This window comes from Equus przewalskii, chromosome 15, assembly GCF_037783145.1.
Source record: "Equus przewalskii isolate Varuska chromosome 15, EquPr2, whole genome shotgun sequence".
Lineage (NCBI taxonomy): Eukaryota > Metazoa > Chordata > Mammalia > Perissodactyla > Equidae > Equus > Equus przewalskii.
This window is the reverse complement of record NC_091845.1, coordinates 77,968,879-77,991,069: the sequence shown is the minus strand read 5'-3', so window position 1 is coordinate 77,991,069 and position 22,191 is coordinate 77,968,879. Positions and strand designations below refer to the sequence as shown.

Genomic DNA, 22,191 nt, shown 5'->3' with positions numbered 1-22,191 from the left:
TAGGAGATGAAAAGAGGAATAAAATATTAAATATGACTCTGAGCCATCCAGGCTTATTAACTAGAAAATAATTGCTGTTTATTAGAGTAAAGAAGTTAAAATGAAAGAGTCACTGATTTGAGAGGATTAATGATAAATAATGGGGGAGTTTTAAGGTGGTGCTGGGACATTTAACTGGAGCTGCCCTGCCAACCTTTCTCAACAAGGATTCCACAAGAGATTTAAGCCCTGATATACTAACTTATCTTCTATGCATTTATAATGCTACTAGTTATGTACCATCCTCGGGAGACTTGAGGAAATAGAGTATTTTTCGTGTTCTGTGGTCGGATGAAAAACCTCAGTCAAGAAAGGCTGCTTATGCACAATTTAGCACTTGGAGCCACAGCTTGGAGGGAGGTAGGGATATACAAGTCGTCAGCAAGGAGGTGATAGCAGAGGCCTTAGGGCTCATACCCCAAGAAGAAAAGGGGCTCTGAGGGTTCAAGGTCTCAGCATGAAGAAATAACCACAGTTATAAAGGGTGGAAAAAGGAGCCAGTAAAAGTGACATATAGTGTTCAGAGAGGTAAAAGAGAATGATTCCCAAGTTAAGTAGTATCACAGAAGCATGGAGTAGGTGCTGTATGCTGCATACAGTTCAAGAATAAAAACTGAAACAAGCTCTGTGAGTTTGTCCTTTAGACAGCATTACTGACCTTTGAGAATTCCGCTCCAACAGACTGGTGGAGACAGAAGTCCAATTCCTGAGGTCTAGTCTGGGATAGGAAGATGGAAAGTAGAGGTAGCAGGTATTAAGCCCTTGGTTAAGTTCATCATTGGAAAGAAGGCTAGAAACATAACTGTAGATAGAGAAGAGGCAGCTCATCCAGCAAAATACATTCGAAAGAGGAGAGGACGAGCTAATGGAGAAAGGGCTTAAAGGCATTGTGGAGGGGAGGGATGTTCATGATAACGAGACCCCATGTGAGGTGATAAGGGATTTCAACTGGGGTTTACACGGAAGGATTAATCTGGGAAATGGGGACAACTTTTCCTTTAAAAACTAAAGGAAAGAGTGGGAGAATGAAATTAGAAATAGATGTATAGGGGCTGGCCCTGTGGTGCAGTGGGTAAGTGTGTACATTCCGCTTCAGTGGCCCGGGTGCGGACATGGCACCGCTTGGCACGCCATGCTGTGGTAGGCATCCCACATATAAAGTAGAGGAAGATGGGTACGGATGTTACCTCAGGGCAAGTCTTCCTCAGCAAAAAGAGGAGGATTGGCCGCAGATGTTAGCTCAGGACTAATCTTCCTCAAAAGAAAAAAAAAAGAAAAGAAATAGATGTATAGAAGGGAAAAGGATAATTAAGGGAGCCTGGTTCTAATGTTGAAACTTGTTTTACTTATCAGAATAGTCATTCTTTTGTATGTTTATGATAAGAAATGTCTAAATATAATAGATAAAATAAAGACTTGTCCTAAAAAAGTCCAAAATAGTCATCTCTAATTGTAAGAAGAGGATTTGATGATAATGATTAAGCATAATAAACAGAAAAAAAAAGTGAATGAAAATTTGTATTTAAACTTCAGTTTCTACCACAAAATTGTTGTTACACCAATAGTAACCAATACAACCAATACAACCAATACAACCAATAGTAATACTGATGTTTCCTTTTAAAACTAGAATTTTTTTATTGAGTTCATAATAGTTTACAACATTCTGAAATTTCAATTGTACGTTATTACTTGTCTGTCACCATGTAAGTGCTCCCCTTTAGCCCCTGTGCCCACCCCCCAGTCCCCTTCCCTCAGTAACCACTGAACTGTTTTCTTTGTGTATTTATCTTCCATATATGAATGAAGTCATATGGTGTTTGTCTTTCTCTGTCTGGCTTATTTTGCTTGACATAATATCCTCTGGGTCCATCCATGTTGTTGCAAATGGGAATTTTGTCTTTTTTTATGGCTGAGTAGTATTCCATTGTGTGTGTGTGTATGTGTGGGTGTGTATGTACACACCAGATCTTCTTTATCCAGTCATTGGTCACTGGGCACTTGGGTTGCTTCCGCATCTTGGCTATAGTGAATACTGCTGCAGTGAACATAGGAGTGTGTAAGTCACTTTGAATTGTTGATTTCAAGTTCTTTGGATAGATACACAGTAAGATACACAGTAATGGAATAGCTGGGTCATGTGGTATTCCTATTTTTACTTTTTTTTTTTTGAAGAGTGGCACTTGAGCTAACAGCTGTTGCCAATCTTCTTCTTTTTTCTTTTTTTTCCTTCCCAAAGGCCCCTAGTAAATACTTGTATATTCTAGTTGTGAGTGCCTCTGGTTGTGCTGTGTGGGACGCTGCCTCATCGTGGCCTGATGACCAGTGCCATGTCCACGCCCAGGATCCAAACTGTTGAAACCCTGGACCACCGAAGTGGAGTGCGTGAACTTAACTACTCAGCTACAGGGCCGGCCCCTGTTTTTACTTTTTTGAGAAATCTCCATACTGTTTCCCATAGTGGCTGCACCAGTTTGCATTCCCGCTAGTAATGTGTGAGGGTTCCCTTTTTTCCACATCCTCTCCAACATTTGTTATTTTTTGTCTTGGTGATTATATCCATTTTAATGGGTGTAAGGTGATATCTTAGTGTAGTTCTGTTTGCATTTCCCTGATGATTAGTGATGTTGAACATCTTTTCATGTGTTCATTGACTTATCTGTGTATCTTCTTTGGGAAAATGTCTGTTCATATCTTCTGCCCATTTTTTGATCAGGTTGTTTGTTTCCTTGTTGTTCAGTTGTGTGAGTTCTTTATATATTATGGAGATTAACCCCTTGTAGGATATATGATTTGCAAATATTTTCTCCTGATTGGTGGGTTGTCCTTTTGTTTTGATCCTGACTTCCTTTGCCTTGCAGAAGGTCTTTAGTCTGATAAAGTCCCACTTATTTTTTTTTTCTTTTCTTTCCCTTGTCCGAGAAGACATGATATTTGAAAAGATCTGTTTAAGATCGATGTCAAAGTGTGTACTACCTATATTTTCTACCAGAAGTTTTATGGTTTCAGATGTTACCTTTGAGTCATTGATCCATTTTGAGTTTATTTTTGTGTATGGTGTAAGATAATGGTCTACTGTCATTCTTTTGCATGTGTTTGTCCAGTTTTCCAAACAGCGTTTATTGAAGAGACTATCTTTTCTCCATAGTATATTCTTAGCACCTTTATAGAAGATTAGCTATCTATAGATGTGTGGTTTTATTTCTGGGCTTTCAGTTGTGTTCCATTGATTTATGTGTCTGATTTTGTACCAGTACCATGCTGTTTTGATTACTGTAGCTTTGTACTACATTTTAAGTCAGGGATTGTGATGCCTCCAGCTTTGTTCTTTTTTCTCAGGATTGCTTTAGCTACTTGGGATCTTTTGTTGCCCCATATGAATTTTAGCATTCTTTTTTCTATTTCCATGAAGAATGTCATTGAGATTCTGATTGGGATTGCATTGAATCTGTAGATTGCTTTGGGTACTATGGACATTTTAACTATGTTGAGTCTTCCAATCCATGTGCATGGAATATCTTTCCATTTCTTATTGTCATCATCAATTTCTTTTAATAAGGTCTTTCACCTCCTTGGCTAAATTTATTCCTAAATATTTTGTCTTTTTGTTGGGATTGTGAATAGGATTGTGTTCTTGAGTTCTCTTTCTGTTAGTTCATTATGAGAGTATAGAAATGCAACTGGTTTTTCTAAGTTGATTTTGTACCCTGCAACCTTACTGTAGTTGTTGATTATTTCTAATAGTTTTCCAGTGGGTTCTTTAGGGTTTTCTATATATAAAATCATGTTGTCTGCAAACAGCAAGAGTTTCACTTCTTCATTTCCTATTTGGATTCCTTTTACTCCTCTTTCTTGCTTAATTTCTCTGGCCAAAACCTCCAGTAGTATGTTGAATAAGAGTGGTGAGAGTGGGCACCCTTGTCTTGTTCCTGTTTTCAGAGGATTGGCTTTCAGTTTTGTTTTGGGGGGTTTTTTTTTAAGATTTTATTTTTTTCCTTTTTCTCGCCAAAGCCTCCCAGTACGTAGTTGTATATTCTTCGTTGTGGGTCCTTCTAGTTGTGGCATGTGGGACGCTGCCTCAGCATGGTTTGATGAGCAGTGCCTTGTCTGCGCCCAGGATTCGAACCAACGAAACACTGAGCCGCCTGCAGCGGAGCGTGCAAACTTAACCACTTGGCCATGGGATCAGCCCCTGGCTTTCAGTTTTTCACTGCTGACTATGATGTTGGCCATAGTTTTGTCATATAAGGCCTTTATTATGTTGAGGTAATTTCTTTTTATACTCATTTTGTTAAGAGTTTGTATCATAAATAGCTGTTGGATCTTGTCAAATGCTTTCTCTGCATCTATTGAGATGATCATGTGGTTTTTATTCCTCATTTTGTTAATGTGGTGTATGATGTTTTTGATGTATTGCTGCATTCGAGTTGCCAATATTTTGTTGTGGATTTTTGCATCGACATTCATTAGCAATATTGGCCTGTAGTTTTCCCTTTTTGTGTTGTCCTTGTCAGGCTTTGGTATCAGGGTGATGTTGGCCTCATAGAATGTGTTAGGAAGTGTTCCATCTTCCCTAATTTTTTGGAATAGGTCGAGAAGGATGAATCCTCTTTGAATGTTTGGTATAATTCACCAAGAAAGCCATCTGGTCCTGGGCTTTTATTTTGGGGGATGTTTTTGATTACTCTTTCAATCTCTTGACTTGTGATTAGTCTGTTCAGATTATCTATTTCTTCTTGATTCAGCTTTGGGAGATTGTAAGAGTCTAAGAATTTGTCCGCTTCTTCTAGATTGTCCAATTAATTGGCATATAGCTTTTCATAGTATTCTCTTATAATCATTTGTATTTCTGTGGTATCCGTTGTAATTTCTCCTCTTTCATTTCTGATTTTATTTGAGCTTTCTCTCTTTTTCTCTTTGTAAGTCTGGTTAGGGGGTTGTCAATTTTGTTTATCTTGTCAAAGAACCAGCTCTTTGTTTCATTGATCCTTTCTACTGCCTTTTTTGTTTCAATTGCATTTATTTCTGCTCTGATTTTTATTATTTCCCTCCTTCTGCTGACTTTGGGCTTTGTTTGTTCTTCTTTTTCTAATTCAGTTAGCTATAGTTTGAGATTGCTTTTTTGGAATTTTTCTCCTTTGTTAAGGTGAGCCTGTATTGCAGTGAATTTCCCTCTTAGTACCTCTTTTACTTCATCCTATGTGAGTTGGTATGGTATGCTTTCGTTTTCATTTGTCTCCAGATATTTTTAATTTCTTCCTTAATTTTCTTCATTGTCCATTAGTTCTTCAGTAGCATGTTGGTTAGTCTCCATATCTTTATTCCTTTCTCAGCTTTTTTTTTGTAGTTAGTTTCTAGTTCATAGCATTATGGTTGGAAAAGATGTTTGTTATTTTCTCAGTCTTCTTAAATTTATTGAGACTTGCCTTGTTCCCCAACATACAGTGTATCCTTGAGAATATTCCATGCACATTTGAGGAAAATGTGTATTCTGCTGATTTTAGATGGAGTGTTCTCTATATATTAGGTCCATCTGGTCTAGTTTTTCATTTAATTCCACTGTTTCTTTCTTGACTTTCTGTCTGGATGATCTATCCATTAATGCAAGTGGAGTGTTGAGGTGAGGTCCTTTACTATTATTGTGTTGTTGTTTATGTCTCCTTTTAGGTTTGCTAATAGTTGCTTTATGTACGTTGGTGCTCCTGTGTTGGGTGAATAGATATTTATAAGTGTTATGTCTTCTTGCTGGAGTGTCCCTTTGATCATTATGTACTGCCCCTCCTTCTCTCTCTTTACCTGGCTTATGTTGAAGTCTACTTTGTCTGATATAAGTATGGCAACACCTGCTTTCTTGTGTTTGCCATTAGCTTGGAGTATCATCTTTCATCCCTTCAATTTGAGCCTGTGTTTGTCGTTGGAGCTGAGATGTGTTTCCTGGAGGCAGCATGTTGTTGGGTCTTGTTCTTTAATCCATCTCACCACTCTGTATCTTTTGATGGGAGAATTTAATCCATTTACATTTAAAGTGATTATGGATATATGAGGGCTGAATGCTGCCATTTTATTGCTCATTTTCCAGTCCTCCTGCATTTCTTTTGTCTCTTGTCCCATATGTTTTGGACTGCCAATTTGGTTAGGTAGTTTTTGGTTTTTATTTTTTGAGGAAGATTAGCCCTGAGCTAACTGCTGCCAATCCTCCTCTTTTTGCTGAGGAAGACTGGCTCTGAGCTAACATCTGTGCCCATCTTCCTCCACTTTATATGTGAGACGCCTACCACAGCATGGCATGCCAAGCGGTGCCATGTCCGTACCCGGGATCCGAACCAGCAAACACCAGGCCACTGAAGCAAAACGTGCACACTTAACTGCTGTGCCACCGGGCTGGCCCCGGTTAGGTAGTTTTTTATGCTGGATTTCTTAGTTTTCTCCTTATTTATTATTTCTGTCTCTGTTCTACTTTTTTCTTTAGTGATTACCATGAGATTTGGATGCAAAATTTCATAGACAAGGTAGTCCATTTTCTGATGACCTCTTATTTCCTTAGACTGAGCCAATTCAGTCCCTTTCCTCTTCCCCTCCTAAGTTGTTTTTGTCACATCTTATTCCATCTTGTGTTGTGAATTTGTGGTTAAAATGAGATTATCTTTGTTTTTGGTGTTTTTCTTCCCTTTATGTTTAATGTTTTACTTGAGTATTTCCTAACCTGTTCTGATGGATAGCTACAATTCTCTGACTTTGTGTACCTATTTATTTCCTTATTCAGGTCTTTGTAACCCCTTTCTTCTGTTTTTTTTCAGATATGAGGGCCTTCTTGAGGATTTCTTGTAGGGGAGGGTCTTGTGACGGTGAACTCCCTTAGCTTTTGTTTATCTGGGGAAGTTTTTATTTCTCCATCACATCTGAAGGATATTTTCGCAGGATAGAGTATTCTTGTCTGAAAGTTTTTGTCTTTCAAAGATTTGAATATATCATTCTACTCTTTCCTACCCTGTAAGGTTTCTGTTGAGAAAGCCACTGACAGCCTGATAAAGGTTCTTTTGTAAGTTATTTTCTTCTACATTGCTGCCCTTAGTATTTTTTCTTTGTCATTGACTTTTGCCAGCTTCACTACCGCATGCCTTGTAGTAGGTCTTTTTACACTGACAAGTTAGGAGATCTGGTGGCCTCTTCCACGTGGTTTTCCATCTCCTTCCCCAGGTTTTGAAAGTTCCCCACTATTATTTCTTTGAACAAACTTTCTGCTCCGTTTTCCTTCTCTTCTGCCTCTGGGATACCTGTAATCCTTATGTTGCATTGCCTAGTTGAATCGGATATTTCTCAGAGAATTTCTTCGTTTCTTTTTAGTCTTAATTCTCTCTCCTCCTCCATCTGAAGCATTTCTATATTTCTGTCCTCAATATTGCTGATTCATTGCTCCACAATATCAGCTCTGCTATTCAGGGAATCCATATTCTGCTTTATCTCAGCCGTTGTGTTTTTCATCTCCAATATTTCTGACTGGTTCTTTATAGTTTCAATCTCTTTTGTAAAGTAGCTTCTGAACTCATTGAATTGTTTGTCTGCATTCTCTTTTAACTCATTGAGTTTTTTAATGATAGCTATTTTGAATTCTCTGTCATTTAGGTTATAGGTTTCTGGCTCTTCAGGATTGATCTCTAGGTATTTGTCATTTTCCTTCTGGTCTGGAGATTTAATATATTTTTTCATGCCGCTAGACGGTGTGGATTTCTGCTTCCAGATTGTGGTAGTATTTGATCGCTACTTCCATCTTCGCCACTGGGTGGGGGTCAAGACCTGTGTATTCCGAGCCCTCTGCGATCTGCAGGACAGCTCCCAGGTTCTGGGCTGGGGTGCTGATCGTGGCAGAGGGCCAATTCTTTCTCCTGTGCTGTCTTGGGGGCTTTTCATTCTGCCCTCGCTGTCTGTTCTTCTGGGGTGTTGGCTTGATGAAGATACCCCCATAATAGTCACTTCTGTGGGGGGCTTTCCCTTGGGCTCTGAGGGACCTCAGAGATCCATATTGTTCCCGCAGAGGGCCACCACTCCCTCCCTGCTTTCCTCCCAGAGGCTGCGTGCAGTCCCTGGGTTGCTGTCCTTCGGGGAGGCTGGGAAGCATTCTCTTACCCCTTTCTACTTCCTTGGGGGGTGAGGGGTACTCCAGCCCCTCCCCCTTCTGACATGTGGCTGTGTGGGTCTCTCAGATGTCTTTTGTGTTGTGTGGATATCCTCTTTTGAAATACAGTTGTCCTTTTTGTTATATCTTAGAGGGGAGAGTTTATGGTGAGACCTCACTCTGCCATGATGTTGACACCACTCCCCCTTTTCAAACTAGAATTTTTGCTTTAGATGTTATATCATACAGAATATTTTTACAGCACTTTTTAGTTTACAAAAGCTTTTGTGTATATTACAGTAAGCCCCCCTTATCTGCAGGGTAGATGTTCCAAGACACCCAGTGGATGCCTGAAACTGAGAATAGTAATGAACCCTATATATACTGTTTTTTCCTATACATATGTATTTCAGGTGTGACAGCAAAACTTCTATCACGAATTTCTTTTTCCTTCTTCGCAATTTCATGGATAGAAGATTCATTCTTACCATAAATCTTAGCAACCTCAGCATATGATTTTTTTTCTTATTAAGTCAAGAACTCTCACCTTTTCACTTAAAGGAAGCACCTTACAGCTTCTCTGTAGCATATCCAAATTACCAGCATCACTACTCTTGTGCTCTGTGGCCGTTATCAAGTAAAATAAGGGTTACTGGAACATACCGCGATAGATAACTGAGACAGCTACTAAGTGACTACCGGGTGCGTAGCGTGTACAGCATGGATACTCTGGACAAAGGGATGATTCACGTCCCAGATAGGAGGCAGCAGGATGGCATGAGATTTCATCAGGCTACTCAGAATGGCATGCAATTTAAAACTTAGGAATTTTTTATTCCTGCAATTTTCCATTTAATATTTTTGGATGGCAGTTGACCACATGTAACTGAAACCTTGGAACGTGAAACCATGGATAAGGGGAGACTACTGTATTTTATTTTATCCTCAGACATTTTGGTGTAGATTTCATTCCTTCTCATAAAAGAAAATGGACTCAGTGGGATTAAATGATTTGCCTAAGATTCTGTAGCTGAAAGAAGTATAACCGAAATTTGGACCCATGTCTCCTGACTTTGTCTAGTGTTCTTATTTCGTTATACCAACCACAAACTGAAATGAAATCAGATTTCTTAGATTCTGTTTTATACTGACTATTTGATATGAAACAATGAATAATAGCCCTCTCCAGACATTTCTGCCATTCTTTTCATTTTTCTCAGTTTCCATGAGAAAAATAAGCAACATCACCATGAGAATAACAGAATCGTAGAATTTTATGACTGGATAGAATTTTTAAAGTGACTAATCCAACTCATTAATTTTACAAATTAAAAAACTTAAATGGAGGTTGGAAAAGGGACATTTACTCAATTAGTCAGCAGCAGAACTAAGAACTTAGGATTCCTGCTGAGCATTATTTCTACAAATGTTGGCTATTATGATGGACAATAATACATTTTAGGTCAGTGCTCTTCTGTTTGATTTTACTGAAACCTATTTTCTCACCAAGTAATTTCATTCAGGATTAAAATCAGTGGGCCACCCTTTACTAATAACCATGAAATATTGAGAAAATGAGAAGGAGGCAAGCTTCCTAGTGTAATTTGCCGAAAAGTACTTTAACTTGGTCATAGTGCCTCTCTAATAAGAAGGAATTGGCAGAAGAGAAGATAAATTTGACATAAACTTTCACAGATTCATGCTAAATTAAAAGGGGAAGAAAGACAAGTAGGAAAAATACCCCAAGAAAAATATTTTTAAAAGAAAAGGGAAAAAAATGAAAACTCTAAAAGAACAGAAATCCTGGAAAATATACTAGAAAGAGAAGGAGTAGTTAGCAATAAAGGTACAACTTAGAGAAGAGAAATTAAGAAAACTAACTGAATCAAGTGGGTGGAGCGCTTCAGTTGGAGTAGAGTAGGGGCGGGCAGGTCCCCTAGGGAGTATTTGGCTTGAGTGAGCAAATGGTGTTTTACATGTTCTAATTGTTAAGGTGAGGTTTTGGTACATTTTTAAATACATAATTATAAACACAAACCAGTTTTTAATTATTCTGCCTCTGTAAAATTTTCTCTTGGACCTGAAACATGAATGAACTTCTCTGCTTTTACTTTAAGAGTATAGAAAATGTAGCTTCCTCAGTGCTTGGAAAGTCTGTCTTTGTTAACTGGCCTCATCTTGAAGAAGCTAGAGTTGTTGGTGTATCAGATGGAGACACTAAGTAAGTTAAATTTCATTCACAATTTTTTAAATTTATGTTTGCTTTGCTACTTGATGGTTTTTTATTTTAACTGATATGATTATTGTAACAATATTCATAATGAAAATCAAAGTCCTCTAATCACACCACTTGAAGTTCAACCCCTGTTGACGTTTACGTCCATCCCTTGAGATATTTTAGATACATATATAATTTTTTGCTTTACTGCCTTTTCTTTTTAATAGCTTGAAAGTTGTACATCCTAATTCTTTTCTAGCAGTTATCGTTATATCACTTAGCAAATATATTTCTCTTTCTGACAAGAATGAATATCATATATATCCTTATCTTTACCATGTCCCTCCCAGGTTTCATTTAAATAGTATATTAATTTTTTAAAACGTATATCTTCTATTTTAAAAATAATTTCTTCACTTTTTATTCAAGTTCACAATCATTTTATCAATGATTATTTAGACAAGTTATTCTTTGTCATCTTTTATCTTTATTTCATGTAAAATTGGTCTGATTTCTTTTTTTTTTTTTCATGTGTCTGGAACTTTCTAAAGTAATTTTTTTCCAGAGAAAATGAGAAGATGTTATGTTTTCTGAGTTATTACATGTCCAAAAAATCTTTCTGTTTTCCTCATACATAGGTTTAGAATTTTAGAGGCCTAATCCTTTTTTCTCAGATCTCTGTACAGATATCTCAGCTGTGCTCTGTCATGTAATTTTGTTGATGAGAAGTTAATACGAGTATGAATTTCTTTTCTTTGGAGGTATCTTCTTTTCTGTATGAAATCTTGAGAGTTCTTTTTTTTTTTTTTTTTTAAGATTTTATTTTTTCCTTTTTCTCCCCAAAGCCCCCCCAGTACATAGTTGTGTATTCTTCGTTGTGGGTTCTTCTAGTTGTGGCATGTGGGACGCTGCCTCAGCATGGTCTGATGAGCAGTGCCATGTCCGCGCCCAGGATTCGAACTAACGAAACACTGGGCCGCCTGCTGCGGAGCGCGCGAACTTAACCACTCGGCCACGGGGCCAGCCCTTGAGAGTTCTTTTTTAATTATCGGAATTCCGTTCCCCTGACTCTTTGGTGCAGTCCAGTTTATCAGTTTTTCTTTTATGGATCATACATTTGTTTAAAGAGCTCTTCACCTAGCCCTAGGTCCCAAAGATTTCCTCCTATATTTTCTTCAAAAAGTTTTATAGTTTTGGGACCGGCCCAGTGGCACAGCAGTTAAAGTGTACACGTTCCTCTTGGTGGCCCAGGGTTCGCTGTTTCAGATCCCAGGTGCGGACGTGGTACCACTTGGCAAGCCATGCTGTGGCAGGCGTCCCACACAGAAAGTAGAGGAAGATGGGCACGGGTGTTAGCTCAGGGCCAGTCTTCCTCAGCAAACAGAGGAGGATTGGCAGCAGATGTTAGCTCAGGGCTAATCTTCCTCACAAAAAAAAGTTTTATAGTTTTACCTCTTCCTTTTACATATAAATCCATGATCCATTTCGAATTAATTTTTGTATAACCTAGGAGTTTTAGGTCAAGTTTCATACATTTGCCTATGAATATTCAGTTGCTCCAGCACCATTTGTTGAAAAGACTATCCTTCCTCCATGAGATTGTTTTTACACCTTTGTCAAAAATCAGTTGGGCATATTTGTATGGGTCTACTTCTGGGTTCTCCATTCTGTTCCATTTATCTGTATGTTTATTTTTATGCCAATACCACACTACCCTGTTACTGTAGCTATGCAGTAAGTCTTAACCTTATGTAGAGTGATTCCTTCCACCTTATTTTTATTTTTCAGAATTGTTGTAGCTGTTTTTAGTCCTTTTCCTTTCCGTATAAATTTTAGAATAAATTGTTCTGTATCTAGAAAAATCTTGGACAGATTTTGATAGGAACTGTATTAAACCTATAGATTAATTTGAGATTTAACATCTTTACTGTATTGAGTCTTCTGATCCAAATAGATCTCCATTTATCTCCCCACTTATTTTAATCTTTTATTCTTTCAACAGTTTTGTTTTTTCAGCATACGGATCCAATACATGTATTTATACCATGGTATTTAAATGTTTTTAGAGCAACTTTAGATGGTATTATGTTTTAAATTTCAGTTTCCCCAACTAGAATATAGAAATACAATTGATTTCTCTATCTGTATTTTATATCCTAGGTCCTGGCTGAACTTACTTCCCTACTTTTTTTCTTGAAGAGTCCAGGCCAGTTTTATTGTAGAATTCTTGATTTACCTGGTTTTTACCTCTTAGTGTCATTTAAATTGGTCCTCCATCCCTCATGCATATTCTGTAAGCTGGAAATTGGGTATAGTGTCTTGGTCAGAATCAAGTTAAACTATTTTAGCAAAAATACTTTATTGAATTTGAGAATATTTTTTAATTCTGTAAAAATTTATATTTTGTATTTACTATTTTAAAAGAGAAAGAATAGTAATTTGTTTTTAAATTTTGATTGAAATTTTTTTGCAAGTCCTTGTTCTGGAATTTATAGTACAGTTTTAAAAAAGGAGGCTTTTTTTTTTTTTTTTTTTTTGCTATTATACCATGTAGAAAGCTTTTCACGTTGAAAATTCGATGTTAAACCGCAAATTTGGGGGTAATATAATTTTTACTTTATTTTCGCTTTTAAGGTTTTACTTGGAAGAACCTCCAGGAACACAGAAGCTTTATTTGGGCAGAACTGCCCCGCCATCTAAAGTAGTCCATCTTGGAGACAAAGAACAATCTAACTGGACAAAAGAAGTACAAGGAATTTCAGAATTGTGAGTGTCCTAAAAAGCATTTAATATCGTGGAACTAGAATGTGATCTGATGTACTTGTCCTCTAATTTATTTTCTGCTTAACATGGTGATCACTCTGAATACTGACTACATCTTCATTTTATATTCTAAAGCAAGTAATAAGTTCTAGTTTAAAATAATATATGGTTAGCGGCGTCTATAGCCTTGCCCAGTTTGTCACTAAAATATTTCATGATATACTAAAAAAAAGAAAGAAAACACATGATGACTTAATATCAGGAATCACAGTTAATAGGTTGCCTGAATTTGAGAGGTGTTTTTACCACTATAAGGCCATTGAATCTCTTGGCCACATGTAAGTAATGAAAATAGGAAGGCTCTCCTTTGTTCCTTACCCTCTCCCCACTCCTCTACCCTTCCTATACCCAAGCTGCATGTGCCCCTGAATTCAGAAATGCAAGGTCCGTACCAATTAGATGCTAAGAAGCTCGCCCCGCTTAGAATGCTTGTTTTCATGGTCACCACAGTGCTTTCAGTCCCATGATCCGACCCTAACATACCTCTCTTTCTTCATCCAAACACTAGATTTCCCTAAACCAAAACAGAATAAAGAGACTGACAATGGCACATGAAATGGTGTTATAAATGTTTATCCATCAGCCCTCCTGTTTAAACTATTATAATAGTATCGATTGGTAAACTTTGGGGAATTCAAGGAGATGCCTCTTCTATAATTTTGGAGCTAATTCCAGGCCATAATATCCTTAGTCAAAGATAAGTAAACAGGGAAAATGTAAAAGACCATAAAAAAACACCCAGCATAAAAAAGGAAATAAACAGGGGCTGGCCCCGTGGCTGAGTGGTTAAGTTCGCGCACTCCACTGCAGGCAGCCCAGTGTTTCGTTGGTTCGAATCCTGGGCGCAGACATGGCACTGCTCATCAAACCACGCTGAGGCAGCATCCCACATGCCACAACTAGAAGGACCCACAACGAAGAACATGCACTATGTACCGGGGGTCTTTGAGGAGAAAAAGGAAAAAAATAAAATCTTAAAAAAAAAAAGGAAATAATCATAGCTTTCAGGAGGTAGAGGTAGAACGTATTTTTGCCTCCCAACAGTATATATGCCTGTCATAGCTCGTATCATTCTGAATTTTCTTTTATAGCACATAAATAAAATCGTCATCATAAATTTGTGTGATTACTTTAATGACTTTTTCCCTAGATAGCGTGCTCCATAATGGTAGGGAACACATCTGTTTTTGTCACCATTCTGTTCTCATTCCTTGGCTTGTGTCTGGGCGTTCAGTAAATATTTGTTTGTTTGAATGAATGGAGATTGTTTTAGTGAAGACTGTTTTGGTTGAAAAAAACTTGTTCAAAATACTACAGGAGTTTAGTCATTTGTTCATATATTCAACAATTATTGATACCTGCTACGTACAGTAGTTGGCGCTGTAGATACCATAGTGAATAAAAACACACAGTCCCAACACTCATGAAACTTATGGCTGTTAGATGGGAGATAGGCGTTAATGTCTTGTGTGAGTTTTTGAACAAACTGCAAATATGATAATTGTTCTAAAGGCATAGTGCTCTGAGACCATATAATAGAGAGGTTTGACTTATCTAGGGAGGAATTGCCTTAGTCACAGAAAACTTTCCTAAGCAAATGTTGATAAACGGGTATCAATATGGAGTAGGGGTTAGGCAAAGAGTGAAAAGAAAGCATGTTTCAGGATGAGAGAACAGTTACATGCAGTCCCTGTGGCTGGAGGAAAAGCAGCATGTGTATGCTAATGATAATGGCCAAGGCATCTGGAATGTTGGAAACAAGAAGGAACCCTTTTGAGGAAGATGAGGCAACAAAGGCAAAGGAAGGAGGTAACTTGAGAGAGAGGAGAGCAGCTAGGAGAGTGTTACAGCATGTACATCAAAGAAAAAGAGTGTTTCAAGAATAAAAGAATAAGTCACATCAAATGTTATGAAGAAGTTAAGCAAGAGCTACTTTGATTGAGCAATGGGCCTGAAAGCCAGACTAGTGTGCTTGGAGGAGTGATTGAGAGTAACAGAAATGGAGACAGTAGGAATTGACAACTTCAAAAAGTTTAGCTGTGAAGACCAAAAGCTCTTGGCTCCTTTTCCCACCTTTCCTTTCCCATCTGGATGGGCTTGATCTTCTCTAGTGGCAGCAAAGAGCAGAGAGAATAATCAAGGCAACAGACTGCTGGACTTGGTAACAGTGTATATTGGTTCACACAAGAGAATGATTTCTAGTGCCTGCCAGTTCTGGATCTCTTGTTTAAAACCTTGTCAGTCAAGTAGGGTAGACAAGGCTGTGTGGATTCATGAGCACTTAGGTTTATTTATTCTGGTCACCATTCTCTTAGACTGATTTTCTTTACCACTGTATTCCTCCCTCAAAGCTTACATTTTGTCCCCTCCTCCCACACCTCCCAAGCTCTTCCATAAGGTGTCTTCCAAGGCAAAATTCACAAGACCACTGTTGCCCTGCCCCTAAGGGTTTACTTATTTGTAATTTTGCACACTGTGTCAGTAGCATGAGGTAAGGCTCCTATGGCTCTAACAAGTAGGAGAAATGTTTATGCAGACCCTTCTTAGCTCTAACACTTCTACAGCAAGAATGTAGAACCTGTTAGAAGGATCCCATGGCTCTAATGAGTAAGAGTAATGCTTGTGCAGACCATTTTTAGCTCTAAGACTTCTATAGCAAGAATGTAAATAAAACCTGTTACTTATCTCAATTATATCTCCATGTATCTTACTAACCAAGACATGTTCTCCTATATTCAGTGTATCATTTTTCCATGTACATAACACATGAAATATTCCCATGAGTATCAAGTTATTTGATTTTATTTTTAGAAACCCTCCAACTAAGCACATATGATATATCTGATCAATTTCTGTATCCCTGTGGAACAGATTTCCTTTCTGATGAAAATGACCATTAAGAGAGAGCTGAAGAAGGATATAGAATTGAGTGGAGTTGGTTTTTGATTTATTCAGAGAGATTGATCATGTGCAGAAACAAATGAGAAGAGAAATGCAATATTTAAGAGAGAGAAACAATACATTTGAAGATGGAATGAGATGGATTCTCAAGGGGATGAAGGATAGCTCCTGTATTTTAACAGGATGGGATACAACTGTAGGTTGGTTTGTGCGTTTGGCATGGGGGAAGATGAGGAGCTCTCATCTGATGGCTTCTGTTTTCTTTGTAAAGTAGATATTGAGTTTAGCTATTGAGGATGGTGAGAGGGAAAGGGAGATTTGTCTTAAGTTTGAGTAGAGTGGAGGAAGTTTAAAAATAGTCCTTGGGGAAAATGGAAGATTATCAATTGATCAGAAAAACATGGTAGAATTATAGGCAGTATTAAGGGCCCTTTCTGAAGTTGAAGGTCATGAATTTATGATGTACCAGTCTGCTCTGTCTTTAGATAGTAGAGCTCACCTGATCAGTCACTGATCATATAGCTGATCGGGCCTATAAAAAGCAGATAGATAGATTTAACAAGCACTGGATTTTGCCAGATGGGTACAATGAAAAGACAAAGAAGCAAGGAAGTTTAGAATTCTGGCAGGAATGTTACTGAAATGATGGACAAAGGAATCTAAGTGGGATAGAAAGAGAAGTGAAGAAAGTAGAGGGTTAATAGTTTGAGAGAAAATAGAAGGGTCAGTGGTCTAGAGATCTCAAATTAAATTGAATAAGGGTCATAGATGAAGGGATTGAACCGACAAGTTGGATGAAGGAGTTTTTAGACAATAAGATGTTTGAATTAGTGATTTTGGAAGTGAAACCATTATGGGTGACATGAAGACCCAAGGCATGGCTGTGGGAATAGAGCTGAAATGGAATAGAAGAAAAGATTATTGGAGATAAGGAAGTGTGTAGTCTTGGTAGATTGTATATGTAAAGATTGAAGTTATTCTAGATGATAGTAGACATAAAGGTAGAATGGGAAAGAGTAGGGGAGTTTACTGTTAGGGATTTGGATGTCACAGTGTGTTGTAAGGATAACACTGGCATACTCTTCAGGGCGCCACTACTGCCCTGAAGAACGCAACATGAAAACAAACAGCTACCACTTGAGAGGGCTACACAGGGAAGTGGTGGTATTTTCAGTTTAAGGAGGTGGATACTGAGGATATAATAGAGTGAAAAGGTTTAGGAATTGAAGAATAAGAGAAGATTGGAAGAAGAGAGCAAGGCAATACTTTATGGCACATTATGGAGAAGATATTGCACTTAGAGGATGATTTGGAGGGGAGCTCCAAAACCCTGTACCTCAAACAAGCAAGAATGAATCAACATTAAAAATGTGGTTATTAAAGGATTGGTGATAAACACTGAAACCATTAAAATATAGGATTAATTTTTAAGTACTAACTCTCATTTTACATAAGAGAAAATTAAAAGACAGTTTTGTTTCTCATTTAGAAAATCAGAGAATATGAAGGTTTGTTTTTTTTTTTAAAGATTTTATTTTTTTCCTTTTTCTCCCCAAAGCCCCCCGGTACATAGTTGTATATTCTTCATTGTGGGTCCTTCTAGTTGTGGCATGTGGGATGCTGCCTCAGCATGGTTTGATGAACAGTGCCATGTCTGCGCCCAGGATTCGAACCAACGAAACACTGGGCCGCCTGCAGCGGAGCACGCAAACTTAACCACTCGGCCACGGGGCCAGCCCTATTTTTTTAAATTTAATTCAAAAGTAACTATTATTCAAAATTGTAAAGCAAGATTTCTAACTTGCAAATGACTGGCAAGAAAAATCAAATGAAAGACAGAAGCTAGAAAATAGAAAAGCAAAATAAAAGGTTGGCTCAGTGGCATAGTGGTTAAGTTTGCATGCTCCACTTTGGTCACCTGGGGTTCGTGAGTTCAGATCCCGGGCACAGACCTACACACAGCTCATCAAGCCATGCTGTGGTGGCGTCTCACATACAAAATAGAGGAAGATTGGCACAGATGGTAACTCAGTGACAATCTTCCTCAAGCAAAAAGAGAAATATTGGCAGCAGATGTTAGCTCAGAGCCAATCTTCCTCACAAAAAAAAAGAAGAAAGAAATAAAAGAAAAAGAAAAATAGTTTAGGAAGCCTAAAAAGAGAATTAAAATAAGATGATAGAAACATGACTAAACTAAGAATTGTGGCATTAAATCTAAGTGGCTATAACTTTGTGATTAAAATACAGAAGCACAGATTATATCGCCAATGTCATCATCCAACTGTAGACAACTACAAGAAGTACACCTAAAACCAAAGTTAGTGGGGTCTAAAGTACAGTTAGACCTCACCATCCACAGTTTTCAGAAAGTCCAGTTTGTTTGTTTTTAGTGAGAAAGGTCCACTCTGAGCTAACATCCGTTGCCAATTTTACTCTTTTTTTTGCTTGAAGAAGATTAGCCCTGAGCTAACGTCTGTGCCAGTCTTCTTCTGTTTTGTATGTGAGATGCCTCCACAGCGTGGCTGATGAGTGGAGTAGGTCTGCACCCAGGATCCCAAACCACAAAGCCAGACTGCCAAAGTGGAGCACGCAGAACTTTAACCACTTGGCCACAGGGACAGCCCCCAGAAAGTCCAATTCTATATTATATTCCAACCAGTTCAAAAGACATGTTTGGTTCTGTTCTGTCTCTTTAAAGAACACTTTATCTTCACAACAGCATGGATGGACCTCGAGAGTATTATGTTAAGTGAAATAAGCCAGATAGAGAAAGACAATCTCTATATGACTCCACTCATATGTGGAAGTTAAACATGTAGACAAAGAGTACGGATTAGTGGCTACCAGGGGAAACGGGGGGTGAGGGGTGGGCACAAAGGGTGAAGTGGTGCACCTATAACATGACTGACAAACAATAATGTACAACTGAAATTTCACAAGGTTGTAAACTATCATAATGTCAATAAAAATTTTTTAAAAAAAGAACACTTTATCAAATATACTTGGGAAATGTAGATAGAAACAAAGTGGAGACTGCAGTGTTAAAAATCAGATAAAATTGAATTGATGGCCAAAAGAGTAAATAGGAAAAAAGATAACTATTTGTGAAAACTTTACTTCACAGTGTAGATAGAACAAGCATAAAAATTTATGCCCTGAAAACAAGTTGACATATACCTCTATTTGGTGGATTCTGAAATGCGCTTATCATCTCTGAACTTAAAATATGTTTTACAAATGTCATAGTTTAATTGGTGGACTCTTTTTCTTGCTCAGTGGTATATAAAATAATGATATTATCTTACAATCATTGGTGTCTTCCAAAGTTCGGGAAAACCTGAAACAAATTACAGAACACCATAATTTTGGGAGACTGACCTTTTTGTCCCTGGCAGATCTAGTAATCAAAAAACACGCATATTTAGAAATCTAAGCAATATAATCAATTGATTTAATAGTTATAGATTAGATTCTGCCCCCCACATAGAAAATAAACCCTTTCATGTAGGCTACTCAGAAAATGCAAGAAATTTTAAAACTACAGAAAGAATACAGACTATAATACTGACCCCAAAGCAATGAGAGGATAAAGTAAAAGCAAAAATAAATAAAATCTCCTTACCACTTGAAATTTTAAAGTCCTAAATAACTATTTTGGGAGATTTTTTTAGTATAAAATTTTTATTGAAGTATACATAAGGAGAAAAAATGTGTACAAATCATAAGTATATTTATGACTTGATAAATATTCACATGCATAACCAGAATACAGGTCAAAAGATAGAACCAACAGAAATATTGCCGGAACCCCACAAAGCCCTTTATGCCCCCTTCCAGCCATTACCATCTACTTCTCCTCTCCCCCAAGGGTCATTATTTTGATTTATAACCCTACAGACTAGTTTTTGCTGCTTTTGAACTTTATATGAGCTGATTCAGACAGAACGTATTCTTTTTGAACCTGGCTTCTTTTGCTCAGTACTGATTCAATATTCATTTACATATAGTTCATTCATTTTCGCTAATGATAGTATTACATTGTATGAATACACAATTTATTTATCCGTTCTATTGTGGATGGACGTTTGAGTTATTTCTCATTTGGGGCTTTTGTGAATGCGTATGTATACATTTCTGTTATGTAAATATCTAAGAGTGGGATTACTGCTGCATAGAATATGCTTAAAACTCAGCTTTAGTAGATGCTACCAAAAAGATTTGCAAAGTGATTGTATCAATTTATATTCTACCAGCAGTTTATAAGAATTTCTATTTATCTCTACCTTCATCAATATTTATTACTGTCATCTCTTCCATTTTAGCCATTCTAATATAGTGGTATTTCATTTTGGTTTAATTTGCATTTTCCTGATGACTAATAAAGTCATCCCTTCATGTCTCTTGGCCATTTGAATATGCTTTTTTGTAAAATACTTGTTCAAAGTTTTGCCCTTTCTTTTGACTGAGTTGATTACCTTTTTCTTAGTGATTTGTAATTTTTCTTATTGATTTGTCATGTCATTCTCAATTTCAGGGAAAAGCCTTAAATGATTCACCATTAAATATTATGATTGTGGTAGAGTTCTTTTTATCAATATTCTTTATCAGATTAAGGAAATTTCTTTCTATTCCTAATTGGCTAAGAATTTTTACATTAAGCATTAATCGATGCTGATTTTATCAGATTTTTTTATGCATCTGTCAAAATGTTCATATGATTTTGCTTCTTTTTTTCAGTTAATCTGGTGAAGATTGATTGAATTTCAAATATTAATCTACTCTGAATTCCTGGAGTAAATCCTATTTGGCTATGATGTATTATCCTTTTTATGTATAATTGGATTCGATTTGTTAAATTTTGTTTAGGATTTTTGCATTTCCTTTCATGAGAGAGATTGGCCCATAATTTCCCTTTCTAGTGATGTCCTTGTCAGGTATTGATATTAAGATTACTGGCTAAATAACTTTTGAGTGAAAGTAGTAAAAAAAATCCCATTGAAGTTTTAGAAAATGGTACCAGAATTCTACTTTCAAAAATTTATTGGAAAACGTCTGTTTCTGGCTAAAATGACATGGCTTATTTAGACCAACTCTACCAACAAGAACAACACCATTAAAGTATAAGCTGCTTTGAAAAATATATATATTAATATATAATATCTTTATAGACACATACACAAAAATTAAAATTATGATTTTATAATGAGCTTAGTAGGTGATGTGAATAGTAATATGGACATACTGAAAATTCAATCAGTGAGCTAAATGATCAAGCTGAGGGATTCCTTCAGCGCATAGTACAAAAGCAAAATGAGATGAAAAGATTATGGTCAGAATTTCTATGATCTATCTGATAGGAGTTCTAGAAAGAAAAAATGAAAAAGAGATAAGAAAATATGAAGGATGATTGTATCTTTAGATCAGAGGTCAGCAAACTTTATCTGTAAAGGTGACAAAGTAAATATTTTAGGCTTTGTAGACTTTACAGTGTTTGTCATAATTACTCAACTCTACTGTTGTAGCATGAAAGCCGCCACAGACAGTAAATAAATGAATGGCTGTGTTCCGATAAAATTTTATTTACAAGAACAGGAGGTAGTCAGGATTTGGCCCACAGCTGTAGTTTGCCCATCCCTACTTTAGATTGAAAAGGCCCACTGAGTGCCTCTGTTAATAACTGTTATCTGTTTCTGTGGATTTACCTATTCCAGATGTTTTATATAAATGGGATCTTATAATAAGTGACCTTTTGTGTCTTGGTTCTTTCATTTAACATTCTTTTGAAGTCCAAACACATTGTAGCATGTATCAATACTTGTTCTTTTTATGGTAGAATATTCCATTGTATGGATATACCACCTTTTGTTTATCCATTTATCTGTTGGTGGACATATGTGTTGTTTCCACCTTTCTGCTATTGTGAGTAATGCTGCTATGAGCATTCATCTGTAAATATTTGTTTGAGTGCCTGTTTCCAGTTCTTTTGGTTATATACCTAGAAGTGAAATTGCTGGGCTATATGGTAATTCTGTGTTTAACTTTTTAAGGAAATCCCAAACTGTTTTCCACAGTGGGTGTGCCATTTTATATTCCCACC

At 37.0% G+C, this 22,191-nt stretch overlaps 1 protein-coding gene across 5 annotated transcripts in view; it reads left to right on the top strand.

Moving 5' to 3' along the window:
• Nucleotides 1–22,191, top strand: part of XRN1 (5'-3' exoribonuclease 1) — a 117,915-nt gene that overhangs the window by 42,321 nt on the left and 53,403 nt on the right. For all 5 annotated transcript variants that reach the window (XR_011527199.1, XR_011527198.1, XR_011527197.1 and 2 more), the window contains exons 19-20: nucleotides 10,270–10,373; nucleotides 13,005–13,136. Coding sequence is in view for 2 of the 5 variants with exons in the window: in XM_008507789.2 (XP_008506011.1) it covers nucleotides 10,270–10,373; nucleotides 13,005–13,136 (236 nt within the window). In the remaining 3 variants the exon portion in view is untranslated. The remainder of the gene's footprint in view (nucleotides 1–10,269; nucleotides 10,374–13,004; nucleotides 13,137–22,191) is intronic.